Source organism: Lactuca saligna, chromosome 5 (genome assembly GCF_052625555.1).
Source record: "Lactuca saligna cultivar CGN05327 chromosome 5, ASM5262555v1, whole genome shotgun sequence".
Taxonomy (NCBI): Eukaryota; Viridiplantae; Streptophyta; class Magnoliopsida; order Asterales; family Asteraceae; genus Lactuca; species Lactuca saligna.
In genome coordinates this window covers 262,156,432-262,169,597 of record NC_136421.1, presented here as the reverse complement: position 1 = coordinate 262,169,597, position 13,166 = coordinate 262,156,432, and the positions used below count along the sequence as shown (strand labels likewise).

The window sequence follows — 13,166 nt, the reverse complement described above, 5'->3', positions numbered from 1 at the left end:
ATAATTCTGGAAGGACCATATTGACATAATCTGTAAGGAGGCAACTCTTGTTCAGAAGTGATAGTCAAAATGGAATCTGGAAATGTTTCAAAGTCAAAAATTATCAATCTGTTTAAGATTAGGAAACTTAATGCAAGAAGGATGTTTCCAAGGAGTTGATCTCCTTTGGAATACTCTGTAAATGATTGTTGCCAAGTCCTTGTGAATTTGATCATAATCATTACAAGAGGATCAATGCATATAAGTTTAGAATCTAACAAATTTCAGTAAATGACATGAATTTGGAATTCTTGTATTTACAGTAAGGATTTGGGAGTGTGAAAAGAGAATCATTGAAGTTATGTTCAATTGATCTAGTTCACAAAGTAAAGATCATAGACAAACATAGTATGCATACTTGGCGTATGGCATGACTAGTGTTCAGAAAACATAGTGTACATGCTTGGAGCATGGGACAACTATTGTTTTAAATTCAAGAATAAAGTTGATAGCTGAAACAGTATACAATGAATAATGTGTAATCATATGGTGATAAATAAAAGGTGTTTTATTTATGTTCATAGGTTTGATACCATATTGCATTCAATTATTATTGTATTTCACTTTGCATGTTTTGACTTCTAGAATAAACTAGGTTATTCTTCCGGAATGACTAAGTTATTCAAACCATCCACAGTCGGTCATATGTTGGAAGTAGATATGAATCAAGACTGTCATGGGTTGGCTTGTAGAGGTCTAAGATATTGGACAAAGGGCTACAACACTCATGAGTACTCATAAGTTCTGAGTATTGGATTCAACCCGCGCTCATTGGAATCACTTCATGGATTTTATCACGAGTGATCATGAGACGATAATATCTTATATTCTTCAAACCTAGAGATATGAGTTGTTACTATGAGTTGGTTGTACATTGATTGCACGAAACCGCATTTGGTAACTCGGTGCTATAAAACGTGCCTTTGTGTATGATTCAACAAGTAGTAGAACAAGCCATATGAGTCGAAGTTTATCCATTCCTTTTACCTTAGGGATAAAAGCGATATCTGTGGGCCCTTCGATGATTTGATTATGACAAATGGAAGTGCTCGGCCGGGCCAGGACTGATTTGATTTGTTCAATTAGTCAGTCGTCATAAATCGGAAATCGGGAAACAACAAATGGACAGAGAGAATGATTATAATCCATGTCTCAGTCCATATGATATCTAGAATGGAGGAATATATGATCCCTTATCTAATGGACAAGTCATTAACAAAGGTCAGAGTTCATCTACAAGGTCAGAGTTCGACAGAAGCTTTTGAGAGCTACGATTGCTAGTTGGTTCCTGAAGTCATACGCAATAATAGTTTTAGACTTATCCAAGTGGGAGACTGTTGGATTAATGTCTAAGTCCATAACTATAATTGGTAAGACTTGACCCGACCCGGCATGGTCCATTTGGGTTGCATGGCATCATGCACTTGGATAGACTATAATGAGAGAAATAAGACACTTATGGTTATTAATATATTATAAGTTCTAGTATATTAATAATAAGAATAATGAGATTATTTAATTAGTATTGATCAAGAATTAATCTAGGATTAATTAAGTGATCAAAAGAAGACTAATTAAATATATGGGTTGATTGTACAAATCATCCATACTTGTATAGTGGGCTAATGCTCCATGGATTATCTAGTTGGGCCAAAACCCATATGATGCTCCATGGATGCTCCATGGTGTATTTGAACCCATGGATCCAAGGAAATGGAAAGTCATGACAATTAGGGTTTGCCCTAATTGTAACACTATATAAAGATATTATTCTTGACAAAATCGGCCACTAGTATTATTCTAGAGAGGGCTAGCCGATTTCATGAAGTGTAGAATTCTCTCAAGTTATTCCAAGTGTATTTGGTGTTGTGTGAACCATTTGAGGTGTCACACTTGGGGCACTATGCACTCAAGCTTCATGAAGACATTCTACATAAGAGAGGTATGTATTCTATCTTGTTATATTGATAGTTTTGTATGCTAGATTAGGATAATACCTTGGATGTTCATATTTGCATGTATAATAGAGAAAACATAGATCCAAGGTATTTAGGGTTGCATGTACACTTAGGAGTGTTAGAATGCTCATAACCCAACAAAATCATCATTGTTCATCCATTTTTAGATAGAGAAACCAATCGGCCACAATAAAAGTATTTGCAAGCCTTTCATATATAGCAAGATGAAGTCCTTAGTGACACTAAATTATTGCTCAATGGGATTGAAAATTATACTTGAAAGACCCGATGTAAGTGGTCTTAGAGAGCATTATAAAAGGAATGCAGTGATAGGGTTTTTAAAAGGCAAACAACGGATCTACCTTATGAAGGTGTGGGTCTCCGTAACCATTTTGTAGTGTAAATTTTATAAAGAAAAAATTCTAGCCAAGATTTTTCCTGTTTGACCAGCCCGTTTTTTATGGTTGAACCGCCAATTCTTAATTGGTTTGATTACAAGTGGTTTTCAGGCTTTATAAAGCCGGTAACCTGACCAGTTCCCGGTTTAACTGGCTGGTCCAGTCCAGTTGTCAAAACCATGGAAACAACTAACATTTGATACATGTTAGATAGCATAAGTAGAAAGTAAATTTAGTATAAAGATGACAGAACAATTTTTTGAGACACAAAGCTAGAGGGAGTGGTGCAATTCTTATTATATTTTTTGCTGTCACGTAGGTGCCACCACTCTTATTACATTTCTTCGATCTCTTGCCTTTTGGGTGGTAAACGCCACCACTCTTGCCACACTTCTTTGATATCTTGCCAGTTGGGTTGGGTGGTAGTTTTTCATGTAACAATATTTTTTTATTTAAACAAACTAATGTATATATAAATTAAATTTTCACTACATTGAAATAAAAATTAAAACATTTAATCAATAGAAAATAAAACATAGGAATTAAAAAAAAAGGAATTAAAAGAACGACACACATGAAACATATAAAAACAAACACTATTCTTTTTTCAATCTTCTATTTGATATTTAATGCTAACTAGAAAAGTGACCCCGCATCGCGAGGGTCGGATTTCGATTAAATCATTTCCTAAAGGAGTTTACATGCATTACATGCCAACCTCCAAAACTATTAAACTCAAGATAACCTTTCTATAAGAAGGCATCGGCCTTAATGCCCCTTAGCTGAAGGTTGAATATGTTCTACAACACCTGCCCAGTGAAGATCATTCATCAAATGTTGTTCTTCTGCAACATGAACACCGAGTTTTCCTCAATAAAAAGTATAAACTGAAATCATGGAATGATCTATTTGATTTACTAACTATAAAAGATGAGAATTAAAAGTATATAATTAGAATTTTGAAGCATAAGTGCTTTGTAGTGAAGTTCGAATTTAGGAAATTTCAGGGCATGGTTATTGATTTCAAAATCAACCCCCATCGTATCATCTGGTGCCTTTTGAATCTCAAAGACTTGGACCATGTTGTATAAAATCCGGTTTTTCTTCACTGCCCTATTGTATACATTGGCAGGCATGGATAATACATGTACATGAGCATTTGAAACAATCAACAAAAATACAAATTTGGTAATGATAGTAACTAAAAAAAATTATTGAACATTAAATAGTGGAATTACAATCAGTATACTCCTTTCTTATATATCATTTTTGAGTTGGAATTGTACAAAACAATGTTTTTAATTTATCAAAGATGAAAATTTAGACAATAACATAATGGATTCTTTTTTTTTTAAATAAAAATAGACTTGAAAGAAAGCATACCAGTAGTTTTTTTTCTTGTACACTTTTTTATCCTCTTTTTCATATATATAATATACCACATACATACTTGCATCTTTGAAAGCTCAGAACAGATATAACTTCTAAGAGTGCCGATGCAACAACCATGAGTGCACATGGAGGCACCAATTTGAGGTATTTTTCCATGGATGTCCATACGTGAAAGGTCCATAAGCAGGCTCCCATCTAGCCAAGTTGGCCTACACAAACCAACAATATATATCTTATATCATTAGGACTATGAATACAATACATTAAAAACGTAAGGAAAATAAAACATATCGTAGTACCTTAGCTACTTATGTTGCCTTTTAATTAAGCAGACATTTCTATCCCTCCTGTTTTCCATCAGATCTTTCCATGTTGTCGTTTCCTTTTTGAAGTGGTCAGCATCCAACAAACCATCGTTTGTGGACTGAAGTTCTCTGTTAAATCATCAAGGTTGTTCCAACCGGATTAAAGGTCACCGATTAGCTGACCAAACATGTATGCTCTGATTACTACACATCATCTCTCTTCTGACTGCAATTAGTCTCTGTGAAATCACAAATACCCATAGCTCCCTCTTCCTGCATCTAAAAATAACAAACATGGCAATAAAAAGAAAAATCAATAACCTTATATAAACTTAAGGTGTGTTGGAACACTAAATTGACTTCTTGTGTGAATTTTTGATTATATATATATATATATATATATATATATATATATATATATATATATATATATATATATATATATATATATATATATATATATATATATATAAACCCCAAATGAATCAACCTTGTTACATACCTTAGATGGAAACAATTTAGTAGTGAAACTTCATGACCTCTTAATATCATGTAACTGAAATATTAGGTCCTTGACATTGCGACTTGTTAATATGGAGTTTCAGAAAGTTGATTTCATTCAATAGACAGGGGAAAAAGTTAACCCAATATCGCTTCCATAAACTGGGATTCAGTATCTTCTTTGTCCCTAGACTGGGTTCTTCCGTGAATATGTTTCCTCATCTATAAGGAAATTGAGCGACCTACTATCCATTAATGTGACATCCCCATTTTCACGGCCAGAAAAGACCGATTTTGTTTATGCTTTGTAAAAATCAAAGTACTTCTTTTCATAAAAATGTTGCGGAATTTGTTCCCAGAAAAACACGATAAATACGTTATCAAAACATTTTCGAAGAAACATATTTTATTCATTTTAAAACGTTTGGGATGTCATCGTCAATACGGAAACATAAGCATAAACGGAACTTACATTTATTTACACTAGTGATCTACATCTCTTTAATCTCTCCGTGTAATGTGACTTGATATCAACACTTGTGATATAAATAAACTGAGTGGGTCAGGTTAGGAAACTTGGTGAGTACATAGGGTTTTCAACCCATAATAATATAATTATTATGTTTAAACAATCAAACAATCGATCCAATTATCCATCTGTATTATCTTCTTTACTCTTAAGGATCTATCCTAATATTCATCTATCCCGTATTCGTTCATTCTGAAGTCCTTTGCTTCCAAAGTTATAGGACTGGCACTAAATCCATAGCTGCCAATGCTCATTCGTAAAGCACTAACTCTATAACTGTTGGGTACTAAATCCATAGATACCAGTGTTTATCTAATAGGTACTAAGTCCATAGCTACCAATTCATAACATGTACTAAGTCCATAGCTACCAGTGTTTGTCCAATAGGCACTAAGTCCATAGCTGCCGATGTTATTTGTTAGGCACTAAGTCTATAACTGCCAATGCTTACTCAAATCATATTTTATCTCTCATCATTCATCTACCCATCTCATACCCAACATACTTGTATATTTAAAATACGTATACAGTTCAAATCATTTAAAACAAGTATAAAAAAAACGTTCATCCAACATAGACAACAACTATTCATATAATATGCACACATAGCACATAGTTTATATAAAATACTTCATATCTATGTGTAAGATGAAAGTAACTATGGACTCACAACACGTAATCTATATCAAATACTTCATATCTATGCATAAGATGAAAGGGACCATGCACTCACCTGAGAAGGTGGTTACTCGGTACTTGGACAACGCTTCGTTTACTTTAAAATAATTTCCTTCGACGAAACCTAGTATTATTACCACTAGATTTTAGTCTGATATTTACAGTGACTAATTATGACACTACTAGAAAAACAACCTTTTACGACGCTCATTGCACGTCGTAAAAGGCTCAGACGACGTGCAAATGTGCGTCAAGGAAGGCCCTATCATAAAGAGAGACGACGCGCTTTTGCGCGTTATCTATAGACGACGCGCAATTACGAAGCACGTTTACGACACACAATGCGTATCATGGAAGGCCCTGTCATAAAGGAAGACGACGCGCATTCGCGTGTCGTAACCTTATGACGCGCATATTAATGACACGCAATGTGTATCAAGAAAGCCCCTGTCAAGAAAGGCCATGTCATAAATGAAGATGACACAAGTTTTTGCATATCATAATTTTAAATGTTTAAAAAAAATATTATTTATACATTTACTAATTTTCAAATTAAATAATACATTAAAAATCTCATAATACAAAATAAAATACCATAAATAACAAAGATAATTCATTTCACTAATATGTCAAATACAAATAATTATTCCAATAGTATGTAAATGTAACACATTGCTAATATTTCATAATATTTATTATAGAAAACAAAACATGTACAACATTAAAAGAAACCAATGACTAAATTCTCCTTTGACAATCTCATTTGACAATTTCCTTTCTAAAAAGAATAACCTAATGTAGGAACTTTGAAAGGCTTCAAGGCATGGAAGGAGGTTGTTAGAGCTGTCAGAACCTGCACATGGCACATCGGTAACTTAACATGCAATACAATACAAGATGATATGATAGAGCTGGTATGGCATCCAACTATATATATATATATATATATATATATATATATATATATATATATATATATATATATATTGTCTATTTTCTTTGCCAATGCCAATTAGGCCACTAAGCTTAGGAAAATGATATTTTAGTAGTCAAACCTGACAGTTCATAAAATCAAACACTGTCCCCATATCTATTACCTGAGTAGCACCAAATGTGGTCTTCAATGCTTTGCTATTTGATGCAAACTTAATTTTCTTCAACAAGTTGAGTAACTTCTTGTAATACGACATTACATTTAGGTCCTGCCGAGTCACCAACCTGCCATTATGTATGTAATCAAAAAAATGGTGAAATGAGTCTTAGAATAAAGAAATATGTCTAAAAATTTTCTATTGTTTTGAACACCTACATGATCAGAATGCCCAACAAAACACATAAACATACCGAATTAACTTAATTCACAAATTGGAGCCTTAGCAACCATCGCAATAAGTTTTCTTCATCGTCTCAGTAGACTTATTTTATTACCCATATTAACAAACAATTTTATGTAAGGGCTAAATACAAGAAATAGCAAAATACTTCCATTTCTTTATATTACAACATTATAGATTTATTTTATTTTTTTCTTATTATTGATGCATCATATGATAAAAAAAAGTCTACCCAATTCCAACGCTATACTTCCAATCTTTTTCTTCTTACCACATCATACTTTTAAAGATCAATCCAATTATAACAACGAAATTGCTATAATAACTGAGTAGATTTTTCTTGGATTTATCCCTTTATTTAGAATCACACATCACAAAACAAAAGCATCTCTATATGAACTAAGCTTTTTTATACTCGTTTTTGGCGGAAATGAACCAAACACCTAAACACCTAAGCCCTCGATTGGAATCCAATAATACAATAATGAACCAAACACCTAAGCCCTCGATTGGAATCCAATAATACATTAATGAACCAAACACCTAAACACCTAAGCCCTCGATAGGAATCCAATAATACAGTAATGAACCAAACACCTAGTTAAACTGAGAAACAATGGTGATTTTTTTTATACTTAGAATCCTCCATATAGAACGCATATGCCAGAACTGAGAATATCTCCACGTTTGACTCCTTTTTCAATGACCAAAACGCCCCCGTACCAGCTCACAAGTGCACACCCTTGGGGATCCTTCCACAATGCCATGCAGCTTTGGAGAAAACCGGAGCCATTCCTTCAATAAATCTGCAAATTAAATATCACATGTCTTGTTATAAAAAAAAAAAGTAAAAGTATGTTGTTATTTGTGCTAAAAGCGGGTACTAGTATCGCCATGGATAGAGGCAGACGCATTCTTTAAGATATGGGGGTACATGCCCCCAACAACAACTCAATTACCTTATATTTGCAATAGAAAGATGGGCTTAAATATATTATTATCAACCGATACCCCCAATAAGCAGCCTAAATTGTTAAAATGAATAAAAACTAAAAGGTAACTTAATTGCCACTTGGCAGCTTCCCCTTTATATAATAACTCATATCCTTGGATATTTCTTCACCCACTCGATGTGGGATCGCTAAGTGGCAGCTAACATTGATTTCTTTTTCTTTTTTGGCCTGAATTTACTTTCATACATCTTTTTGTTTTTGCTTATTTTAACTTTTCCACTAACTTATGAATAAGTTCCCACTTTTAAACTCGTTTAGTTGTTTTCATTTGTGGTTATATTTATCACTTTTAAACTCGTTTAAAATGAATTTCTATAAAATAATTATTTATGTACTTTTAAGTACTTAGCAATATATAACGAAAGCTAACCTTAAAAACCATAATCCGAGCCAAATAAAGGGTAAAAAAACCAAAAAACCACAAGACCAGACTAGATATTTTGACCATTTAGCTCGAGCTTATCATATAAATGGCCCCAACATAAAAAATTCCAGGATCCGCCATTGGCCATGTAACCAATTAAACCTGAGAATATACATAACCATCCATCAAAATGATACAAAAACTTGGTAAAAATGTAAAATTTCAACACATGTTCGTTTGATTTTGCACTTGAAAAGTGGTGGAACATAGCAGCAAATATGAAGTAAGGGCATCTTCTTAATCTAAAAATGGGAACAATATCAGTCAAAAGACCCCAAAGAGGTTTAATAATCCATGGAATTTGAATAATCCCATAGTAAAACTGTGCTTCGGATGGTTGTAACTTTTGCACATCTTTAATTTAGTATTATTGTATGCTCACATGATACAGACCAATGCTCGTGCCCTGATTGATTCTGTACACAATCACGACTGCTAGAACAAATTTCCAGCTTAATTCATCGCTCATCAAATTCATTAATTTTAACCATAAATAATATTTATGTGCGGGTAACCCAACAACCGACGGGTTCAGGTCAAGTTCTGGAGATGGGAATTGGGGAGGGTCTAATTTTGGTAACAGTTTCCCAACTCCAAAGAAGATCTTGATAAGTTTGTTATTGGTCAAGAAAGAGCTAAAAAGGTTATCCTTTTTCTATCTGTAATGTTCTGATGGCCTAAAATAAAATTTGTTTTCTTGTGATTTTGATATATGGTTCTTTACCATTTTGAAATAATGAAGCTTATTGGGAAGAGTTTACAAATAATTTGAAAAAAGAATTTGCGTATTTGGTCCTAAATTAAATATTTAGCTGGATATGAAAAGATGTCTGCTTATCATTCCATTAATACATACATACATGTGCTCTCAGTGGTAGTTTACAAATTACAATCACTACAAGAGGATCTTTATGGACAGTTCACAAAAGTAAGCACATTGTTCCTTGTGTTGTTTAATTTGGAGAAAGCATTCTATTTGTTCCATTTTGAGTATGAAAAAGTGATGAGTAAGGTATAATTATATAAATTGAGTGGAATGTGGAGCATAGGGACCAAATTTGTAATTTACTCTTATTTTTATTTAAGTAAAATGTTATAATCAGATTTTTATACCTGTAAGGACTCCTTTTGAACTTTTCAGCAACTGATAGATGTATCTCTATATACTTATTCCTTCCCTCAGCCTTAGAGTTCAAAATATCAAGGAGGAAGGAAACAAAACAGATGGCAGCTGAACCACATTTCTCTTCCATCACATCCTAAAATGGAAAATTCATGATTTTACCAGGGGTAAAAAAGGGAAATCCAGAAAATTTATAAAAGGGATTCAGAAAACTCACTGAGCTAGTTAACTCGGTCACTTCAGAAGGAGCAACATTTGTTTCTAGCTGAACAAGGGCAAATGATTCAATTGCAGATGCAGTTCTTGCTCCTTCATATGTGATTGGACTCTCTTTATCTGCACCAAATACTAATATAGTTGGGAACCCCTGTACCTTAAACATGCTCATTAAAGATTGAAAGGTAAAAAACATAATCAGTTAGTAATAATAAAAAATAATAATATTGGTTTAGATAAAAAGGATAGAAATTCAAGAATACCTTTTTGTCATCATAGTTCACATGTGCAAGCTTCACCTTTCCTTGTAAATTCTTTGTAGCCTTCTTCCCTTCAGGTGCAAGCTTTTTACAATGTCCACACCTGAAAAAAATAACATATATATAAAAAGTGATTAACTTTTTGAAATTTATTATAAGAAAGTAAAGAGACAATGTTGGTTTATGAATTTATGTTCAAGAGTGGAATGATTAATTACCAAGGTGCAAAGAATTCGATCACCCAAAGATCTTTACTTTTAACAAACACTTATAGATTCCATCAAAAAAATATAAATGATAAGAATTTTGGACCAATCAGTGAACCTTGGACCCAATCCTTTCAAGAAAAATTAAAGCATTTGAGTTGATTTTGAATTTTAGACTAGTTGTTTGGAAGGAGGTAGTATTTAGTTGTGTTTATGAGCAATAATTGTATACTACAGAAGGATAGACAAATCCTCATGTTCAATCTAGACAAATCCTCACAGACAATCTTTACGAGCACAGTCCTTCTCCACCTCTCATGGATTCCATTAATGATCCCCTCTGTGATACCAGCCTTCCCAATCTTAAGCTTCTGCAAATGAATCAAGGTCACTATGTGCTTCAATGTAGCTTTCGTTTTCTTCACCATCAACAGCAGACAAGTTTTGAACTTGTCTATCCCAAATCTCCTGGCATTTTTCTCATGTTTATTGTTGAAGCTGCAAGAAAGACATCCTTTGACCATCAACAGCAACAACAGACAGTTAAGTATTAAAGAAAAGGAAGAAAAAAAACAATTATGATTTAGAGAGAATTTGGAAGAAAAAAAAAAATTAATTTATAGTGCTCAAATATATACTACCTTGATCTTTTGCATCATAAGTAGACGATTCAAGAATTTCTTTACTAGTTTCATAGTTGACTTCGATCAAAGCCTTTACAACTGCAGAAGCAACTGCTTCTGCAATCTCAACTTCCGTTAATGTTGCAAGGAAAGCTGCCTAAAAAAATTGAAGTCCAAAAAGTCAAATTAAAATTGTAAAAACTAAATTAGAGGGGTTTTCAGTATGATTATGATTATCTGATTCTTTAATGTTAAGAATTAAGATAACTGGATTTAATTTAAACATCTTTACCTGAGTTATTATAGGGTTACTAGCATCATCAAATGGTGTGAATAGAAACTCAAACAACTACAAAACAAAAGAAAAGAAAAGGATGAAAAAATACAGTTAATTGGTTAAAGGTAAAATAGAGCAGAAACGTCAAATAGTCCCTGTATGTATTAATAATTGGATACCTGATACATGTGCTTGACATATAGCTTCCCAAACAACATCTAGTTCTAAGCCAATAGCTATAAGCTGAAAGGGAATAATCATAAGCTTTTTTCTTGATTGAGAAGATGAAGTTGAGATATGAATGAGAAATTGCATGCCCTCTTATTTGTTGAACGATTGAAGAAATAGGGCAGGGTAGAAGCATCCTTTTCATACCTTAGTGCAATCACACCTTGGGTTTGTAAATGCGGGGTTCTTCCCTTAGAAACTTGAAGAAAAAAAAAGAGGAATACAATATCTGGTGAAAGGTAGGTGTCTTGAATACAGAAGCAAAAAACCTAGAACAGATCGGCTAAGCAAGTAGAGAAACAAGAGATCTGTGCATTATTTTTTTGGAGTAAAAGATAGTAGTTGGAGATCGAGATCTAGAGAGGAGAGGAAAGACGAATGAGGGAACTGACCTGGAAATTGGTGAGGATGATGATGAGGAAGCAACGACTAATAGAACTGATGGAAAATGAATCCACGATGACGACGATGTCGGTGAGGACAAATTTGAAGATGATGGTGACGAAGTGTGACTTTGCCGGAGTGGTCTCAATACATGATGTTTCGGTTGTGAGGCCAACATCTTTCCTTTTTTCTAGTAAATTCTATATGTGAAGTAACTATATCTATAATCTATACGAGCCAAGGAAATGAAATTAGAAATTTAGGGTTCCGATTGATCTATTTCAATTAGAACAACTAATTGAAGTAATTGTACATGTTCTCTTCGTCTTTTACATATTAGAGTAAACGAGGGTGGCGGCCACGGCGAGGCCAGCCATGACTGTCATGGCGATAGCTATTCCGACATTAGATTGGGATCCAGAGCCACCTCTAGCACTGACACCGCCACCAGTAATCCACTAAATCGCACCAGAACCTCCATTGCTTTTTCCAACGGTGCCTTTAACAAAATCGTAACTTGTCCGATGACCATCACCACCGGAGAAGACGTCGAACATAAATGAGAATAGCAACACAAACAGGAATGGAATTAGATTATTAACCTTGTTCCTCCTCCTCGTCGTTATTTTCCCCAAATTCCTCCATACCATAACCTCCGATCAAAAAAAGCCCTAGCTTACGTTGTGCAGACTTGAAGAGTCGGTGTGGGTTGGAGGTAGTGGATGCGGGTGAGGGGAGGAGACGAAGCAGATGAGATGTTAAAGAACAGATCGATACGAATGTAGGAGAAAAAGCGGGGTTCAAAATTTTTGGGGATTTCATTTTCCCTCTTAGAAGAGAGACGCGCGTTCCTTAAAAAAATATAAAGCGACAATCACAGAGGGCACACATTTTAGATAAAGTGCCTTCCGTGTTTTTAATTTTTTTACATGAGACACTAATTTAAGGGCTCACAATAATGCGTGACCTAAATCCTGATTTTTTTTTGGAGTGATGACACTTTTTTAATGTCACTCTCTTTTGCGTAACATAAATCAACGAGTGTCATGGTTTGCGCATCATAAAAAGGTCTTTTTCTTGTAGTGTGTTTAATACATAATAAATTCACATGTCTAATATTGAAACATTCAAATCGAAGCTCTTATCTTTCTGAATATAGAGTATTTAAATTTTAAACAAAAATTTCCTTTCGACTAGAAAGAATCAACAAAAATTTTAAAATTTTAAAAAGTCCCTCATATGTCGCCCAGATACCCTCAACATCTGATTTTGTTGATT

At 33.8% G+C, this 13,166-nt stretch overlaps 1 protein-coding gene across 1 annotated transcript; it reads right to left on the bottom strand.

The window, feature by feature from the left end:
• Window positions 1-7,639: 7,639 nt before the first annotated feature.
• Window positions 7,640-12,704, bottom strand: LOC145047619 (protein disulfide-isomerase like 2-2-like). The gene is made up of 9 exons (XM_078995925.1): window positions 11,652-12,704; window positions 11,456-11,519; window positions 11,292-11,348; window positions 11,018-11,156; window positions 10,689-10,874; window positions 10,174-10,273; window positions 9,912-10,067; window positions 9,685-9,830; window positions 7,640-7,940 (listed from the first exon to the last, which is right to left on the bottom strand). The coding sequence occupies exons 5-9, from the start codon at window positions 10,802-10,804 to the stop codon at window positions 7,862-7,864; spliced, it is 597 nt and encodes a 198-aa protein (XP_078852051.1). The 5' UTR covers window positions 10,805-10,874; window positions 11,018-11,156; window positions 11,292-11,348; window positions 11,456-11,519; window positions 11,652-12,704; the 3' UTR covers window positions 7,640-7,861.
• Window positions 12,705-13,166: the final 462 nt, after the last annotated feature.